At 45.6% G+C, this 19971-nt stretch overlaps 1 protein-coding gene and 1 long non-coding RNA gene across 6 annotated transcripts in view; one reads left to right on the top strand and one right to left on the bottom strand.

Annotated features, from left to right (window-relative positions):
* Nucleotides 1-2: 2 nt before the first annotated feature.
* On the top strand, nucleotides 3-3390 carry LOC111561789. Its single transcript, XR_002744633.2, has 3 exons — nucleotides 3-92; nucleotides 2281-2340; nucleotides 3039-3390. It is a non-coding gene; the product is annotated as an uncharacterized LOC111561789 (long non-coding RNA).
* A 3972-nt stretch (nucleotides 3391-7362) lies between these two features.
* The window catches only part of ELAPOR1 (endosome-lysosome associated apoptosis and autophagy regulator 1), a 73341-nt gene continuing 60732 nt past the window's right edge, over nucleotides 7363-19971 (bottom strand). For 2 of the 5 annotated variants that reach the window (XM_045033249.1, XM_045033250.1), the window contains 10 exons: nucleotides 19259-19522; nucleotides 17786-17959; nucleotides 12179-12359; nucleotides 11777-11873; nucleotides 11206-11307; nucleotides 9750-9876; nucleotides 9494-9672; nucleotides 8810-8975; nucleotides 8511-8566; nucleotides 7363-7678 (listed from right to left, as the gene is read on the bottom strand). In XM_045033249.1, coding sequence (XP_044889184.1) covers nucleotides 7579-7678; nucleotides 8511-8566; nucleotides 8810-8975; nucleotides 9494-9672; nucleotides 9750-9876; nucleotides 11206-11307; nucleotides 11777-11873; nucleotides 12179-12359; nucleotides 17786-17959; nucleotides 19259-19522 — 1446 coding nt within the window. In that variant the 3' untranslated portion in view covers nucleotides 7363-7578. The remainder of the gene's footprint in view (nucleotides 7679-8510; nucleotides 8567-8809; nucleotides 8976-9493; nucleotides 9673-9749; nucleotides 9877-11205; nucleotides 11308-11776; nucleotides 11874-12178; nucleotides 12360-17785; nucleotides 17960-19258; nucleotides 19523-19971) is intronic. The other 3 variants (XM_019837556.3, XM_006934965.5, XM_019837557.3) reach the window with 3 other exon arrangements.

Here is a 19971-nt window from a genome sequence, read left to right as displayed (position 1 = left end):
CCCGCCCTCCCCGCGCAGGCGCGGCCGGAGGGCGCAGGCGCCCCCTCTCGGTCGGAAGGAGCTGTGTCGGAGACTGGGCCGCGGATAGGAAGGTGGAGTGTTTGGGCGTGGGCTTTTCAGGTCATGCGCAGGTCCGGTCTGGTTCATGGGCTTTGTCCCTGTCTGTCCCAGCGCTGACTGTAGGGTCTCTGGTTGTCCCATAAAAGCGAGTACCTCAGTTTCCTCATGTTAAAGGGGATATCTCAGTGTAGGCAGAGGCCTGCCAATATGGCCTCTGGCTTCCGGAAGCTGGAGCTTCCAATAGATGCCAGTTTTTTGTCTTGCAAGGATGGTCCCTAAGACTGGACCGTCTCCCTGAATTTCTGTTCTCTTCTCCATCTTGTGACAAGACTATGGTTACATATTTTAGTCTCTGTTTTAGTCTCATGTTAAAGTCCTGAAGGTTGGTAACAGGAGATTCCTGTTTTCCTGCTAGGATACCTTTCCTAACCGGATTATTGAGTAAACCATATTGTCCTGTTACCAACCTTTAGGATCACAGGATTGGAAAAGTGCAGTTGAAATAGTTGAGAGACATGAAGAGACTCTAACAAAGAGGAAAGTATTTAGCAGATATGAAGGCAGTACAAGGTGTTGAAGTCACATATTGGGTCCTCGAACAAAGATTTCACCATATTTTCATTTTAATAATGTAAAGGCCTTTACAGTGAAATATTGTGGTTGCTGATTGGAGCCAAAGTTATCAAAAAGCCCTCCTGGTAACAAGAGATTATTTGGAGGATTTGGGAATAGACGGTCTGTTCACCCCATCCTCTACAGAGACTTTAGAGCCCCACCGCCCCAATGCCCCACCAGCTGACTATGCTAAGACCTCCTTGGTCTTATGGCATGTGCATGGGCTTCTGTGATGAGGATATGGCATTGCTCTCCCTGCTTCCCAGTAAGTGTCTGCCAAGCCAACTTAGATACAGTGTAGGGCTAAAGACAGTGGTGAAGCTGACAAGTAGAGATCTGGAGGGAGGCTTGAATAAGAGGGTTGTCTGGGTTTGCCTCTCTAGGTTCAGTTTGCCTAGGATGCTAGATTCAAAACCAGTGTAAAGGACATGTAGGAACCTGCAGTCTCTGAAGAAAACATGTAAGAAAACAGTCATCCAAGTGTTAGATTCCCTGAAACCTTCTGAGGGCAAAGTCTGATAGGGGCTGACTGCTTCTATGTCAGTGAAGTCACTGCCAAAGTGTGTTGTTTTGTTTACTAAGTTTCAGGATGGTGATGGGCGTTCCTAAGCCTGCACGGGGGCTCAGGCCCCAGGGAGGAGGTCCATTGGGCCAATCCAATCAGTATAATTGGAAGGATGACCTTAAAATTCTCTCTTCTTCAGGGGTGCCTGGGTAGCTTAGCCAGTTAAACCTCTGACTCTTGGTTTCGGCTCAGGTCATGATCTCATGGTTCATGAGTTTGAGCCCCACTTCGGGCTCTGTGTTGATAGTGTGGAGCCTGCTTGGCATTCTTTCTCTCCCTCTCTCTCTGCCCCTCACTTGCTCTCTCTCTCTCTCTCTTGAAATAAATAAGCTTAATTTTTTAAAAAAATTCTGTCCTCTTCAAATTTCCTTAGGAATTTTCACCATTAGTCTTATTGTTATATCACAGCCATCTTCCTTTAAAATGCTATTACCTGATAAATATAACACATTAACATAATAGCATACTTCATCAGCTTAGAATCATAGCATTTTTAAAGCTGGAGGTGAATCTTAGCTAACTGCTAGCCTAATAATTCCTAACCTTTTCATCACCTTGTCCCCCCTGTTTTGAAATGTTTGTCTAAAAAACATGATTTTTAAAAATTCACTCTCCCTTCTTACTAATCAGATATATGCAGCTGCTATTAGAATTTCTGATCAGCAGGAAATAACCAGTGTTACTATACTGCCAGAAGCTAACGCAAAAACAAATCAACATAATACTTTAGTTATGGAGTGATGATGTGAAGCCATACTACTTATGGATGTGTGGTTTCTGTTAAGCTTTAACACTGAGAATAGCTATTGGGTGCTGCATCTGAGGACTCAGGGGTTCAGGGACCCCTCAGCTGGAAAATAGCTAGGCCAACCCCTTTATCTTCTATGTAAGAACACTGAGGCCCAAGGAAATGAAGCAGTAGAGACAAAACCTGAATATTGGTAAGACTCTAAGATAGAGTGTGTTAGCATTCTTTAGCAGAAAACAGAGCCTTGAGGTACTTGACTAGAAAATGTGCTGTTGTTTTTTTTTTCTTATAGGGTAGAGACCCTTTAGTGCATCTTTATCTCCACGGAACCCAGCGCAATGCCTTACACGTGGTAAGTGCTTATTATATCCTTGCTGGGTGAGTGAGTTACAGGGAGTAGGCTGAGCGGTTAGAAGCTTGTGGTAGGTTCAGGAAGTAGAGTCCTAGCTGAGATATGGCCTTGGGGGTCCTGGGCAGCTAGTGGGGAGCCTAGAGGGCATGAGTACCTGCAGGGAGGGAGCAAGAAAAGAGGGTGGGCACCCAGCCATGGGTGCCACCCTGTTTTTAGCAGTTCGGTGCTGGCTAACGTAGGAGGGCTCTCCTGGGCCTTGTTTTAGCTCCTCTTCTCGTCTCAGATCTGGAGGAGGATTTCTCAGTGTTGGACATGCAAGCCCTACCCTCTCGCTCCCCTTCTAGAAACCTTCAGCGACTATCTGTTGTCCTCACGAGAATGTCCAAGCATAGGTGTCAAAGCCCTTCATGATCTGCCCTCTACCGACTTCTCTAAAATGTTCCCCTTGTCTCTTGGCATTTCCCCCTCACATTCCCCATGCTGACCTACTTGTAGCTCCCCGTTCTCATCTCTGAGCCTTTGTGCAACGTGCTTCTAGCTAGAACTCCCCTTCCCTTCCATGTTCCTCCAAACTGGCTAATTCCTTATTCCTCCAGGAAGTTGTCTCTGATACACTATTCACCCCTGCCCCCCAGACTGGTGCAGCACCCACCTTTCTAGGTTCCCACAGTCCAGTGACCTTTATCATACTGTTTCAGGAGAAACTGACAACCCTACCTCCAGCTTGAGGCTGCCCACTCCCTTCTATCAGAGAAACACAGTAACAAAGGAAGTTCATGTTGCCATCCTTGGACAATGAAGGAGGAACCATCTAAAAATAACATGGTCAGGAAAAGCTGCCAGGATGGGGGGTGGGGGGGGACGACTTTGATCCCACCTCTCCCTCAGAATTGGAATGAGGTGTCCATTCTCCTACCACACTGTGTGGTTTGGGGTATTACATTTTATGTGGAATTGTTAACCTCAGCACTAAAATGGAGTTCGTTTATTTCCTAAATTCTCCTTGAATAGCTCTTAAATTATCCATAAACACTTGTATATGCAACCCTACGTCAGTTTTTCTGTCTCTTCAATAAGGCATTGTTGCTCTGTGGTTCTCAATTGTCGTCTTTAAGGTTTAGACCAAGTCGTTAGCATCTTCTTGCCTAGTCACCTGTTTCACTTCTTTGTCAGTGATTGGGAAACCCTTAAAATCATTCACATATTTCCCCCCCACACACTTTCAAGCTTGGTCATGTCTGTTGTTTGATGCATTGGAATACTACACAATATATGGTTGAATTCATGTAAGTTAACTGTGGTATTCCCATGTCATTGTTTCTTCACCATGAAGTCCTCAGTGGGTGAGCTAGGGAAAGTTTCACAGTGGGGCGATTTTGAAGGCTGGGTGGGGGTCTAGCAGGTTAAAAGGAAGGGGTGAAGGCAGAGGCATAGGCCAAGACAGGGAGGCATGAAAGAGCTTATAAGTAAGGGGCAGTTAAAAGTTGTGTGTTTAGAGTAGAAGCAATGTGGGCAGAAAGGGGCAGGTAGGCCGTTAGGGATTTACATGCCACATTAGTAATTCTGTTGGAGACACAGTTTCTTCATTTATTATAATGGGGATAGTACCTGCCTCTAGTTTAGACTTTATGCTTGTAAGCAGGGGTGATATTTAAATATTTAACCATCAGTACAACCAGGTACAACTCAGTCTGACGGAAACAACCAGCTGAGGGAAATCTTTTTGGGGGGTTAAGTGCCCTCAACTAGAGTGAAGGAAAGCACTAAAGCAGGAAAATCCGGCTACTACTAGAAATGGTAGGTCCTGATGTCTTCTAGGATTTTTGTCTATATCTGCTCTGTAAGAATCCATGCCACACCCAAAGCAACGAATTTTGTCTTCCTACATATGTTGTTCTGTGACTGGCCTCAGTGTCACCAGAGAGAAAACTGAACTGGAAAGGAAGGGAGGGGACATGCTAAGTGTTTTACATGTTCTCCCTTTGATCCTCACCCAATTTGGGGAGTGAAGGCATCATTAGATGCGTTTTATTACCGCGGAAACAGGCTTTGGTTGTTGCTGATTCCTGAACAGGTGGTGAGAGCCTTTCTAGGATAGGTCCCTATTGTTCTGAAGCATGCTCATTTCTGTCACTGCAGGGTTCCGGAATCATCCTCATCTTCAGTTTGTTTGTTTATTTATTTAATTTATTTTTTAAGAGAGAGAGAGTGTGAGCAGGGGAGGGTCAGAGAGAGAGGAGTAGACATGGAATCCGAAGCAGGCTCCAGGCTCTGAGCTGTCGGCACACAGCCTGACGTGGGGCTCGAACCCATGAATCGTGAGATCATGACCTGAGCCAAAGTCAGGTGCTTAACCAACTGAGCCACCCAGGCGCCTCTCCTCATCTTCAGTTTAAGCTTCAAGAACACTTCCATTTCTGACTCACCCATCTGGTCACCCAACTCATGTTCGAGAAAAACAACTTGAAACATATGTTTTTATTTCACAAAAAAAAAAAAAAAGAAAGAAAAAGGAAAGGAAAAAATATGACATGCAATAGCCATCCCCTAACAAACTATAAACTCTTGGAATACAGAATAAAAAGGAAATCCAAGCAGTCCTGATGAGACAAAAATTTGGTTTCACAAAGCTGAAAAATCCGTTACAAAGTCTCTGTTGTATAAATATAGTCAGTCTTATCTTTAATGTAGAGTCAGACAAAAAAAAAAAAAAATTGTATTGGCATAAGAAATCTCCCAGTCCTTGAACACACCACAATGTTTGTTTTCCCAGCCGAATCAGGTGATGCCTACATGATGAGAATTACTTGTGTCTTCTAGAACTCTAGGTAACCAAATGGGATTTAAGTACTTTGTCTCCAGAGCCCACACTTCCTCCCCCAGTAGCAAATCACTATTGCCTTTGTTTAAGAGCTAAATTCTCTTCCCATATAAAATCTAACATGTGTCTCTTCTAAAATTCATTATGGTGATGGCTGCACAATTCTGTGAATATACCGAAATCCATGGAGTTTTAGATTTCCGATGACCCAATTGTATGGTTTGTGAATGATATCATAATAGGGCTATTAAAAAACATCTAATACGTCTAAGTCACAGGTGACCCCGATATCGTAACTGAGGAGCTCCCTGGCAGGACACAGGGAAGTCGGTACACTAAACAATAGTAAAAAGGAGATGCTTAAAGCATTATAACAACATTGAATCAGTGGAATTTGAGGTTGCTCTGTGGGCATTCAGTTTCAAGATGTCAGAATGAAGAAGTCAACAGGATATATACTTTTTCCTACTGCTTCGAAGGTGCCTAAGGACCTTGTATGGCTCTTGTCACAAAATAAAGTTATTCAGTGGGGAACCAGGTGTCCAGGGTGTTAACTGAGGCTACAGAAAACTTGAGGCTGGAGTTCAGGAGCTAGGTGTTTGCATCTGTTGGAAGAAATTCCAACATTGCTGCAGGGTCTGAGAGCCTGACTCCCATAAGAGGAGGACACCCCCCAAAAAAGTTTCTAGGTTTATTGAACCAAAGGGACTACCTGCCTTCAGCAGTGCTACTGATGAGCAGAAGTGACAGCAGGGCCTGGTTCTCACTGACCCTTTTATAAAACCACTGCCAGGGCAGCAGTGGCTAACCAGACCAGGAAACCATTTTTATGGCAGACAAACCACTTAGAAATGCCAACCCCCTTCTCTACCTACCCTCTGGGCACCAAGCGGCCACCCAAAAAAGAAGATACATACAAGCATGGGTAACTGGGCCCTTGACCGAGGGATGGTCGTGTTAGCCTGATAGGGAGGGAGAATTGCCAGTATTAGAAAGGAAACCGGAATTTAAGCTTTGCACTGGTTTTGCCATTGTAGTCACTGGAAGTCCATCGATTATACTTGGTGCAAAAGTAGAGAAAAGGGGCACAGAGGACACTCACTTTACTCACCTTTCAAAAGGGATGCTGCCAGAAATTGGGAAGTCTTTTTAGTTTTTTAGCACACATAGGAAATGAGAACAGGAGAAAGAGAAGGATAGAGACTTGAAAGTGTGAGGTGTTCCAGTTTGCTACACATCTTGTTCAACTCCCCCTAGTCTTTCCTCCTTGAAGACTGATCTGGTTCTGTGGTTGTAGTAGGGGTTGGGAGTCAATTCCTCTTTTGGCCCACCTAGAAAATGTTTATTTGGTAGCTGAGCAGATGAGTGAGTTAAGCTTAGAGGCAGACATCCTGGCCACCTCAGGTTCATCCCATTGTGGGCTGCATCCCCTGGTATGGCCCCATCAAAACCTTGGCCTCCTTGTGTTCTTTCAACATAAGATACTCCAGTTCCATGATATGGCTCAAGCCTCTAGGAATGGGGCCCTCAAGGACAGGAAATTTTCCTTACTGGTAGGGTTTGTCATCTCTGTGGGTAAAAGCAAGCAGAGAATAAAGCTAAAACATCTGTGTCTGGGGCTTACCTTTTCTCTTTAGTGTCACAGGGAGATGGTGGGATGTTAAAAAAAAAAGGGGTGGGGGGGGAGAATAGATCCACCAGGGCTTGGGCATTTTCTTGGTGCACTTTTTCCTTTGGCTCCTATGAGAATATTTATGACTTACTTAGGAAAGGGAGTTGAAGTACCTAGTTTAAAAAACAAAACAAAACAAAACAACACAAAACTTTCCTGGTTGCCTCTCTTTGTGCTTATTGAGCGTTTTCTTCCCCAGGCCTTACTCACCTTGCCCTCAGCCTATCCATGAAACTCAGTTTGAGTTGGTTATCCAGGAGCAGTGAATCCAGGCCACCACGCGGGTCCAGGAGGGAATGCCCACACCCTCCTCACCCAGCCTCTCTCCTAAAGAGATCAGGAGCTGAGGGCATATCATCAGAAAAACTCCCAGCTGCTTCTGCCCTTCAATAAGAGGACAGAGGAAGTTGTTTCTATACTTAAGAAGAAAGAAAACTTTTCATTCCAGTGCTATAAGAATTATGAGCAGACGAAGCCATGGCTCTGGCAAGGCTGGACCATTTTGGGAAACAAGATGCAAGCAAGGGAGTAATATACAAACAAAGTGTGGGTGTATTTGACAGGTTTGAGGCAAGCAGAAAGGAGGGTTTGGGTACTCTATAAAAAAACAGATATCTGAAATTCAAACTTCTTCTGATAAGGCCACAATGAAGAGATTTCCAGCAGGAAGCTGGCACCCAAATCGCCACAGGCTTGCAAGGTGATGTGCCAAGGTGAGGAGGCAGGGGAGGCAGGGCGGTGCCTCTCACAGGTCCATGTCTGGGCCTCCTGAGGATGTCTTCAGTGGCACGGAGTCAAATCCATCAGGAGTCCTCTGAAAGAGAGATGGTGACAGGAGCTGGCTGCTGCAGGGGGGCAAGTTTGCCGAACAAAGGAGAGAAAGGGAAAAGAGGTGACAGAAGGAACCCTTATGGAATTCCTGTTTCCAGCGGCTTTGTGGAAACAGATATAAGATTCCCTCTATTCTTCTTGGTCCTTTCAGTCAGTCAGAGGATGAGAAAAGTCTTTAAAACCTCCTGCTTTGCATCTTTGCTGAATTCTAAAAGCCCAGAAAGACTCAGGGGTCCCAGGGTAAATTGTTCTCCTGTTGGTTAAACACACACACACACACACACACACACACACACACACACACACACACGATTTTTAAAAAGGCCAAGGGAGTCACCCTGATAGGTCAGTACAAAGGGAATGAGATTCTACAATCTAAACACCTACCCACCCTCCTTCCCTCACCAACCTTCCAGTCCTCTCCTCTCTTCTTACCACCCTCCCCACCCACACCTGTTTGATGAACTGGTTCAGGGCAGCAGTGAGGTGTGTGTTCTGGCAGAGTGGGGCTGCAGAGGGCTGTGGCCCTGGAGGAGTTGCTTGGACGCTCTCTGCTGGCCCCACACCCAGCGACAGGGTTGTGGGTATTGCATTTATGAGCTTCAAACTCGCTCACCCAGCCACATGGACAGAGCCAACTCTCCCAGCTCCACAATGCTCAGTGGTGAGCAGCCTAGACTTAGCTGTTGACTCAGCTCCCAAAGGACCAGGTCCAGACATAAGGGGACAGCACCCTCCACTGGTCAAAGGAGAGCCTCGCTTCTATCAGAAGTTGATCCTAGAGACCACTTCTTCCCCACCCTCAAAAATAAAAAAAGGGTGGGGGTGGGGGGAAATGATTCTTACAATGTAGGTGGTTCAATACTCCTTCTGGAAGTTAAAAGGCCCAAACAGTTCATCAACTGGAGTGCATGTTGGGAGAGAAGGAGCCTGGTCAAGAGCAGCCTTGGACCCCATGGGAAATAATAAAGGTGTGGAAACACAGAAGGCAGAAGCCAGGATTTTGAGGGTGAAGGGACAGAACAGTAGGGAGGGTGGGGAGCAGAGTAGTGATCCCTGAACAGTGTGGGACCATTCAGTGTCCTAGGACTGGTATCTTCTCCAGCCCTCCAGGCTGACCTCAGTGCACTGATGAGCCTCCCTACCTTGGAGGTAAACGATCTGATCTTTCCAAAGAGTGACTTCTTGCTGGTAAAAATGAGGTCATCCTCCACATCCTCGCCTTCCATGATGGCACAACTGTCGGCTGCTGGCAGGTCGCAGTCCTTGAGGGTGGCATTCATCACCAGCTTGGAGTACTTGTACTCCAGTCTATGAGACAGGGGATGGGAAAGATAAGACAACAAAATGTGGAATAAGGGAGGGAGGAGAGAGAGAGGCTGGGCTATAAACAGGTAACCATAGATAAGGAATCTGAAACAGCAAAATGGTGTGAGGGCTGGGCATATAGCTAAGGAATCTTGATTTCCAGTTCAGTGATCTTTTTTCCTTAAGTCTGGCTGTTTCTGTGTTCCCAAAGCTTAATAGAAATATTGGAATCGTAAATTTATTATTTTAATTGTTAATAACAACAGATTTAGGGTACTCTTTGCTTTTCTTTTGAGCATCTAATAGCCATTTATAGACTGCCGTGTGATACTGTCCGTGTTCAGGAGTCAGGATAACCAATACATATGTTGGATAAGTGGCTCAACCAGTCTCTGGCCAGAGTCACAGCATCTGTGGCCAACTCCAGAGGACAGCCCCATGAATTTAACCCTCAGATGTTCTCCTCCCACTTCAAAGATCCAACCCTGTCCATCCCCAAACTCCAATACCCCATCATGTACTTTTGATTCTTTTTCCAAAAGTAACAGGTCAAGACGGTGAGGAGGATGGCAGTACAGGTGCCAGCAGAGATGCCCACTTTCAGCCAGAAATCAATTGTTTTGCAGATGGTGACTCTCTGCTCAGGCAGGGAGATGCCACCCGCGCATAGCTTTGGTTCTCGCCACACATAGGTAGTCTTCTGTTGGGGAGGAAAACAAGAAACTTAGAGGTCACATTCCCTTCTCTCATGGGACATCCCCAAGGAGAGAAACCCACCTGGATCCCAGCCACGCAGCTGCTGACAATAGCGTGGTAGTCAGCAGGGGAGCAGAGCGGACAAGCAGCCACACTCTCCCACAGGAAGTGGAAGTTACAGCCATCACAGGTCCCATCGGAGCAGGTGCTGACAAAGCAGAAAAGAGACTTGAGCGCTCACTGGCTGGGTGGTGGGAGTCCTGTCATCTCACAGCTTGCCTGATCCATCCTCTCCTTGGCAAACTGTGAACCCCACCAGGACCCTTCCAACTAGTCCTTAACACAGGTCTTGCTCTCTGATCTCCCACCCTCCACCGGGCTCTCTACTCTCTGCCCGTTTGTTTTGCTGACATTATCACAGCTAACGCCAGGTGTCTGAGCTCTAGCATGGCTACCCCAACCAACACTTCAGAGGCTCCTGTTCTCTCCGTGGACTTGTGACATTTTGCAAAAAGCCACTCTGATGCAGCTACCTGGGGGGTGGGTTTCAGGAATAGACTTCGGGTCATGGGTAGCTGTTATGTACTTTACTGTGATGTTTACAACAAGAAAAGCGGTCTTAACATTTTGACACCACTGCGGAGTCAAAATATCTTGCTTTGTTCCCCGTCTTCCTGAGTGGCTCTTATTTAGGAGCAACATTTCCCAAACCATGTTCCTCAAGACACTAGTGCCCCTCTGCCTGGGTGGCTCAGTCAGTTGAGCGTCCAACTTCAGCTCAGGTTGTGATCTTGGCAGTTTGTGGGTTTGAGCCCTGCATTGGGCTCTGTGCTGACAGCTCAGAGCCTGGAGCCTGCTTCAGATTCTGTGTTTCCCTCTCTCTACCCCTCCCCAACTCGCACTCTGTCTCTCTCTCAAAAATAAACAAACACTAAAAAATAAAAATAAAAAAATACACACACACAAAAGACACCAGTGCCCCTCAAAATGTTAGTTGGGGTTAGGTGGGGCAAAAAAAGGAGGTGGGGGAGGGGTGCGGTCATCAAACTGGTTCCAGAATTCTCAATTTAATGCACTCAGCTATTAAACTCAGAATTGGGTCTTTTATTTGTGGAGAGATTCTTAGGATTCCTTAAACCGTTACTCATCCTAATAATAGCGAGTACATATGCCAGACACCATGAGAAGTCCACAAGTTCACAACCACCCCCTGAGGGGACTTATTATTACCCTCATTTTACAGATAAGGAAAAAGAGGCCCAGAGAAGATAAGAAATGTATGCACAATAACATAGCTAGTAAGGGGAGGAGATGAATCAAATAATCACTTGGCTATGCCGCTGTCCCCATAATGGTATGGGAATGCGAGATTCGCTTTGATTCATCCTTCTGCCCCATTCTTAACATCTGAAGATCGAGAATTTGGAGCCATGACTGTGTCCTCAAGAGCCAATGAATGGCTCTCAGACTGTTTTCTCTTTGGCTCTTGGGATGAAATGAGTCCAAAGAAGGGAGACCTTTTGTTACACCCCTTTACCTAGGCAGCGACAGACTTCCAGGGGTGGGTTTCAGTGGACTGCATCTGACACGGACGGTGGCTGATCTCCCAGAACTGCAGGACTGGGTCACATCACTGGACCTGCAGAGAAAGCCAACCCCCATAGGGTAATGAATCACTCACCTGTGCCATTGGAGAGTCGTTGACGTCAACATGGAACAGTTTCCTTGCTGGGGAAGTCAGGACTTGGGAGTGCACAGGCCTGGGGTTATACAGTGAGAGAGTGGGGATCGGGGAGATGTGGTCAAGGGGAAAGGCACTGGTCCAGGAAAGGTTAGCATATCCATAACACCGGAGTCTCCTAAGTCAGGAAGGGAAGTCAGCCACAGATAATCCCGTATTTCTCCCTGCCTCCAGGGCACATCTGCCCCAGTAATACCCCAGAAGCTGGGAATCAGTGGACTCCCAGCCTGTAGCTGTCACTGCTGGGTGGTTCTGCTAGACATCGGGTATGTTCTGGCTTGATAAGTAGGTGGCTGGAGAGAGGGATGCACCAGAAATTGTGGAGGGGCCTAGGTTTCCCTTGTACAGACTGGTCTCTCATCGTCACCTATAAAAGAAGATCACGTCCGGTATTCCCAAGGACTCCGGGTGGAAAAGTTCGGCTGGGGAGGTGATTCCATCCAGAGTCATATCTGTTGTCACCCCTGCCAAATTAGAGCTCCTAATTAGTTGTCACTAGTAGCATGAGCCGGCAACCACTTCAATTCTTGCAATACCTGTCAACATCCAACCTTCCTCCATCTCATCACACCCCAGAGTGGCTCATGAAAGGGTGAACCAAGGTTTGTCAGAAGCCCCAGGGGGCACGTGGCATCCCAGGATGGAATGGAAAACAAAGGTCAGGAGGTTGGGTCCCTCATCTGGGGCCTTTTCACCTCAGAGCCCGGTAGCCTCACTCTCTCTTACACATATACAAGCCCAAACAGGCTGCAGCGGCTGATTTACTCACCAATAAGTCGGTCAGCCAGGCTGACAGGCTGTGAGGACACTCCAGCCTTATAGCCTGTCACCTCCGGGGGGATGATGACCGCCTGGCAGATGTAGGCGGTGATGGATTTGGAGAAACCCGACTCACCCTCAGGAATCCGGAGGTCAGTGACATTGTCGGTACACACGGACATTTTCTTACCCTGGTTTGGCAGACACAGAGAGGATGAAGTGGGGAGCAGTGAATGGTCATAGAACTCCCAAAAGGAAGGAGGGCACAGCTTTTTCACATCTGAAATTTCAGCCTTCCGATGGTATGTTGCAGTGGAATGATTCATCCCAGATCTAATTATAAAACAGACTTTTTTTTTTTTTTTATGCTAAAAATAAGGTCTAGGTGTCCTAGTTTCTGGAAGCCTGGCCCAGGGGTCGCAAGCCTTTTTGTTTCCTTGCAATCACGTGGGAACCTTGTATGAGTGGTATCGTGATGGTGGCAAACAATCTGGAGCTCTAATCTACCAGCCCATCTTACCCTGGCCAGTTTTCTAGATAGCTGCTGAAATATATGACTGGTTTCCTGAAATTTTTGAACAGTCCCTCTCTGTGTCTCCCTTAGTGCTCTGATCCCACTGTGCTTGTCTTGGGAGCACTTTCCAGACAGAGATTCCCAGCAGTTGAAACAGACCCCATAAGTAACTGCCTCCCTGCCTTGAGGTAGGACATCTGGGAAATAATTAGAACCTATTCCATTTTTAAAAATGTATCGGGGCGCCTGGGTGGCGCAGTCGATTAAGCGTCCGACTTCAGCCAGGTCACGATCTTGCGGTCCGGGAGTTCGAGCCCCGCGTCAGGCTCTGGGCTGATGGCTCAGAGCCTGGAGGCTGTTTCCGATTCTGTGTCTCCCTCTCTCTCTGCCCCTCCCCCGTTCATGCTCTGTCTCTCTCTGTCCCAAAAATAAATAAACGTTGAAAAAAAATTAAAAAAAAATGTATCAAGAGAAGAAAGTTTGTGTTTATATAGAGAACATGCCAAGAAATAAACATTCCATAACAACTCTCACTGTAGAGAACTCTGGAAGATGGTAGGCATAAGACTCCTTCCTCCTGGAGATTTTATAGTAGAGGAAATACTGAGATATTGTTCTTGAAAAAATGTTAAATTTGTGGAGTATCAATATATAACTTGTCTGCTAATATAAAATCATTTGTGGGGCGCCTGGGTGGCTCAGTCAGTTAGGCATCTGACTTTGGCTCAGCTCATGATCTAACAGTTCATGGGTTCGAGTCCCGCATTGGTCTCTGTGCTGACAGCTCAGAGCCTGGAGGCTGTTTCAGATTTTGTGTCGCCCTCTCTCTCTCTGCCCCTCCCCTGGTCACACTCTGTCTCTCTCTCTCAAAAATAAACATTTAGGGGCGCCTGGGTGGCTCAGTCGGTTAAGCGTCCGACTTCAGCCAGGTCACGATCTCGTGGTCCGGGAGTTCAAGCCCCGCGTCGGGCTCTGGGCTGATGGCTCAGAGCCTGGAGCCTGTTTCCGATTCTGTGTCTCCCTCTCTCTCTGCCCCTCCCCTGTTCATGCTCTGTCTCTCTCTGTCCCAAAAATAAATAAACGTTGAAAAAAAAATAAACATTTAAAAAAATTAAAATCATCTTTTCAATATTTTTAAAAAAAATTATATTTATTTATTTTGAGAGACAGACAATGAGAGCTTGAGTTGGGGAGCAGCAGAGGAAGGTGGGGGGAGAGACAGAGAGAGAGAGACAGAGAGAGAGACAGAGAGAGAGAGAGAGACAGAGAGAATATCCTAAGTAGGCTCCACGCCCAGCATGGAGCCCAACGTGGGGCTCGATCTCACGACTGTGAGATCATGACTTGAGCCAAAATCAAGAGTTGGATACTAAACTGACTGAGCAACCCAGGTGCCCCTGCACCCCTAAGTTTATTGCAGCATGATTTACAATAGCCAAATTATTGAAGCAGCCCAAGTGTCCATCGATATATTAATGGATAAAGAAGATGTGGTATATACACACAATGGAATATTGTTTGGCCATAAAAAAGAATGAAATTTTGCCTTTTGCCACAACATGGTTGGAGCTAGAGAGTATAATGCTAAATGAAATAAGTCAGACAGAGAAAGATGAATAGCCATGATTTCACTCACATGTGGAATTTAAGAAACAAAGGAAATGAACAAAGAGGGGAAAAAGAGAGAGAGAGGCAAACCAAGAAACAGACTCTTAACTATAGAGAACAAACTGGTGTTTTATCAGAGAGGACGTGGGTGGGGGGATGGGGTAAATAGGTGATGGGGATTAAGGAGCACACTTATCACGATGAGCACAGGGTGATATATGGAAGTGTTGAATCACTGTATTATATACCTGACACTAATATAACACTGTATTTTAACTATACCAGGATTAAAATTTTAAACTTAATAAAATTTTTTCTGGGGCGCCTGGGTGGCTCAGTCGGTTGAGTATCCAACTTTGGCTCAGGTCATGATCTCACGGTTTGTGAGATCAAGCCCCGCATTGGGCTCTGTGCTGACAGCTCAGAGCCTGGAGCCTGCTTCACATTCTGTGTCTCCCTCCCTCTCTGCCCCTCCCCTGCTTGCACTCTGTCTCTCTGTCTCTGTGCCTCTCTGCCTCTCTCTCTCTCTCAAAATAAATAAACATTAAAAAATTAAAATAAATAGAACTTAATAAAATTTTTAAAAATGTAAGTGTATTAAGCATTTACAATATAGGATTTTCAATATTCTAAGTTTTGTTAAAAATGAAGCAATGTCAGTTGCTAAATCTGGTGGTTCTTAGTTTATTTTTTAGAGTGTAAGAAATAAGGAACATGAGAACAGAAAGAAATCTGTACCTTATGGTAAAACAAAGAGTTATTTTGTCTTTGAAGTGCCAGTCTGTCGTGTGACAGTACACAGTAAGCATTTCTGAAAAGATAAAAGGAGCAAAGAAAAGAAGGCAATCTCTCCAAACTCCACATCTTCATCGCCCTTCCAGCTCACTGAATGAAACTTTTACTACATGGTCTTCCTTTAATCAGTCTCAATTCCTGAGTTACCACTAACTCACTGTGGAAGCTTCATTTTAACTTCTTCAAAGACTTTGAAAGACAAGATAGAGACATGTATCTCGAACTTTCCATAGATTAGTTCTTTCCTTCCTTCCTTCCTTCCTTCCTTCCTTCCTTCCTTCCTTCCTTCCTTTTATTAAGACATAATTGCCATAGAATATTGATTTGACACAAGTCAAATTTTTTTTGCACGCTACAGAAGGTGGTAAAAGCTGTGCTGTGTAAAGGCCTCACTGCTCACAGGGTGTTATGAATAAGGTGCTCACAGGGTCACAGACTAAAGGCTCAAGATGCTCTTTATTTTGTAACATTTGAAACTAATAACTCTCCAACTATGAATCCTGCCTTGTTTGTGACTTAGTTAAGTGCAGTAGTGGTGTGATTGCCCTTTAATTTCTGCCTTTGAATTTTTGATCCAAAATATTTGCAGCAGCATGAAATGGCTGAACATAACATTCTTTTAATATCCTGTAAAGCCTTTCACATTACTTTCTTTTATACTGTCAGCAAAGGTTCACAGGGATGAACTACAAACAGTTTATTTTATCCAGCCTTAAAATTTTTTTTCAACGTTTATTTTATTTTTTTTGGGACAGAGAGAGACAGAGCATGAACAGGGGAGGGGCAGAGAGAGAGGGAGACACAGAATCGGAAACAGGCTCCAGGCTCTGAGCCATCAGCGGGGCTCGAACTCCCGGACCGCGAGATCGTGACCTGGCTGAAGTCGGACGCTTAACCGACTGCGCCACCCAGGCGCCCCTATCCAGCCTTTAGAAAACAAATAACAGGGAAGCCTCTGGCACTGTTAGTGGGAATGCAAACTGGCGCAGCCACTCTGGAGAATAGTATGGAGGTTCCTCAAGAAACTAAAAATAGAACTATCCTATGACCCAGCAATTGCACTGTTAGGTATTTATCCAAAGGATACAAAAATACAGATTCAAACTATTGACAATTTAGCAGCATTATCAACAATAGCCAAACTGTGGAGAGAACCCAAATGTCCATCGATTGACAAATGAATAAAAATGTGGTATATATATACAATGGAATATTACTCAGCCATCAAAAAGAATGAAATCTTGCCATTTGCAGTGATGTGGATGGAGCTAGAATGTATCATGCTAAGCAAAATAAGTCAATCAGAGAAAGACTAATACCATGTGATTTCACCATATGATGGAATTTAAGAAACAAAACAGATGAACGTATGGGAAGGGGAGGGAAGAGAAGAGAGGGAAACAAACCATAAGGGATTTAAAAAAAAATTTTTTTTTTTACATTTTATTTACTTTTGACAGAGAGAGACAGAGCACAAGTGGGGGAGGGGCAGAGAGACACAGAGACACAAAATCTGAAGTAGGCTCCAGGCTCCATGCTCCATGCTCCAAGCTGTCAGCACAGAGCCTGACGGGGGCTCAAACTCACAAACCGTGAGATCATGACCTGAGCCGAAACTGGATGCTCAACGGACTGAGCCACCCAGGCACCCCTGTAAGGGATTTTTTATTTTTATTTTATTTTAGTTTTTAATTCTTTTCTTTTTTTAGTTTTTTTAACGTTTATTTATTTCGGAGAGAGCACGAGGAGGGAGGGGCAGAGAGAGAGGGAGATACAGAATCTGAAGCAGTCTCTAGGCTCTGAGCTGTCAGCACAGAGCCCAATGTGGGGCTCGAACTCACGAACTGTGAGATCATGACCTGAGCTCAAGTCGGTCGCTTAACCGACTGAGCCACCCAGGCGCCCCTGTAAGGGATATTTAAAAAATTTTTTTTTCAACGTTTATTTATTTTTGGGACAGAGAGAGACAGAGCATGAACAGGGGAGGGGCAGAGAGAGAGAGGGAGACACAGAATCGGAAACAGGCTCCAGGCTCCGAGCCATCAGCCCAGAGCCCGACGCGGGTCTCGAACCCACAGACCGCGAGATCATGACCTGGCTGAAGTCGGACTCTCAACTGACTGCGCCACCCAGGCGCCCCAAGGGATATTTTAAATGATAGAGAACAAACTATGGGTTGACAGCTGGAGGTAGGTGGGGGATGGGCCAGATGGGTGATGGGTACTAAGGAGGGCACTTGTGATGAGCACTGGGTGTTGTATGTAAGTGATGAATCACTGAATTCTACTCCTGAAATCAATGTTGCACTGTATGTTAACTAACTAAAATTTAAATTTAAAAAAAGGGGGGGGGAAGAAAACAAATAACAAGTTCCATGATTAGTGAAGACTGCTTTTTAAAGGGAACAGAATCTTCCTTCTGCATTGTTTTTACATATTCATTTTGAAAGAATAAAAGTCAGGTAGGAGTAAACGAACATCTTATCTTGAACACCTTTATTTTCCTAAATGTTTATAAACCAAACATCTGATTTTATAGGAAAAGGTCCTGAGGGAGAATAATAATCACTTAGAAACCTTTCAGTTTCCTAAACCGCCTGATGCCTGTTTTGTTTTTTTGGCTTTGCTCCTGTGTCATCTCTGGCTCTGACCCACTGGTGTCCTCTTTCAATATGATGCCATCAGCTCGCGTACACCTTACCTGGTTTCCACACAGACTGAGGGTAAAGTGATGGAAGTATTTCAGCCCTTTGGAAGTGAAGCTTGGCCCTCCAGCCAGAGAGACGGTTTTTGCCAAAGCCAGGAAGTTGTAGTCCAAAACCCTGGTCGGAGTGCTGATCGAGAAGGTGCAGTCATTGTAGCACAGAGAGTGGATCTGAGGGGAAAGGGTCCGTCAGGCCCGCTGCGTGGGCAGCACTTGGAGGAGACTGTAGTGGAGAGGGGTGGCTATCGTCCCCAGCCTGGTCGAGCCCAGGGGTGAAAGAAGCGGACGTACAGATTGAGTGGACATTAAAACAAGGCAAATGGGCTAGTGGGGGTCATGTGCATCTCACAGTTCAATTATTAGCACATATATGATGTACAAACGCAAATCTACTGTTTTCCAGTAAGGAATTCGGTCAGATTTTTATAGCCTTGTCCCTCAGCCTGGATATAGAACTCTCTCAATACACAAGGTAGCCCGTCTTGCTTTTAAGCAGAAGACAAGAATTGCTAACTGGTAGAAGGGTGTTCAAGATGGCAGAGGAGGAAATACAAGCCTTGCTCCCTCCCCATCTAAAACTCACTGAACCCTGCCTCCTCTCTCCCAGGTTCTCTGCAGGACACTGAGCTTCAAAAGTGGACTTATTTCCCATAACCACCCCCCGCCTTGCTCTGTTTTAGGGTCCCCGTTCAGCAGCAGCCACATGCAACTGCCACTCCCTCCCACAACGGCAGAGGGAGCCCCAGGGGAGGAAGTTAGTGGCAAAAGTCTAGGGTGCCCAAAAGAGGTTGTCTGGGATCTGCAGAATTGTGGCTTTTTACTGCACAGCTAAACTGAGCAGCATTCATGGGCTGCATAAACAATGCCTTACAGATGTTTGTGTGTTTGTGTGGTTGTGATCAATAAAATACAAATTCATTTAAAAGCATTAATGAACACCTAAGAGCTTTCTGTCACAGAACTTTCTTAGCTTTAGAAAGTACATGGGGGCAACAGCACTGCTTTTCTACTTTAGAAGAAATCTCTAGGATAAAAGAGAGCAATGCCAATTAACTGCATGTCCCAGCAAAGGTGGGTTGCCTTCCCAAAGGACTCAGGGCAAATACCCATGACAATTGTCTGGATTGAAGTAGGCTGAATGTGAACCCGAGCTCCTATTCCTTTCCTTTAAGTCTCTGCAGAGATTCCAAATAACCCTCTGGACCAGACAGTCACAGATCTCCCTAACCCATCTCTTGAAGATGAGACTTGTCCTTGACTGAGGCCTAGACCCTGAAAACCAATGTCTACAGCTAAGAACTTGCCGTCCATGGTCACAGCCTGGGTGGGTGTCCTCAAGGACTTAACTGGGAGTAAGCTACAGGGAATGCTTGGGTATCAGCCCCTCAAAAATCCCACCCAGGTCGTGGAACCCTCTGAGGTGGTTCATCCAGAGGGCCAAGGTTAGGATGCATGACACATTGCTGGCACCTTGTTGCTCTTGGTCCCTGGACCACAGGGCATGCAGGCCTGGATGCCATAAGGCTGGTGTGCTTTCAGGATTGTGTTAGGGGGGCAGGAGTGGCAGGTTCCTGAATCCCGATCAATGTAGTAGCCAGCAGGACAAGCGGTGCAGGAGGAGCCCATGTCAGAGGCTTCCAGGGCACAGGGACGGCAGTAGGAGGCCACCCCATCCATGACGTTGGTGACATTGATGGAGTAGATCTTGGCAACGTCATTGGTATACTTCCTGCCCTGGAAACAAGAGGAAAGAGGGCAGAGGCCTGAGACACCAGCAGCAATTGAGTTCTCTAGAAATAGCAAATTACTACTTAACCCTCTTTTACCCTGTAATACTTGAGAAAAGTCTTGGAAGAATCCTTTTTTTTTTTTTTTTCTCACTAAATAGTAGCTCTTTATGTACATTTTGTGTCACATTAAACCAAGACTAACCCACTCTAAATGTTGTATAAAAATATTAAGTGCCATGGGGGAAATATGCAGTAGATAATGATATATGAAAAAAAGCAGGTCTGTTCCTTGTGAAAGGGGAAAAAAGTATTAGTACTTAGAGTGTCATCTTCCCTGGAAGTCATTTGGACAAGGCTGGGTGCTTCTCAGGGGCTGGAGTAGGCAGTTCCCTGCTGGACTCCTTAAGATCCTTCTAACCCTTGGATTCTGAACCTCACACTCATACTTAAGCT

Source organism: Felis catus, chromosome C1 (genome assembly GCF_018350175.1).
Source record: "Felis catus isolate Fca126 chromosome C1, F.catus_Fca126_mat1.0, whole genome shotgun sequence".
NCBI lineage: Eukaryota > Metazoa > Chordata > Mammalia > Carnivora > Felidae > Felis > Felis catus.
Note: the sequence above shows the minus strand (reverse complement) of the source record. Positions and strands in the feature narration are given on the sequence as shown.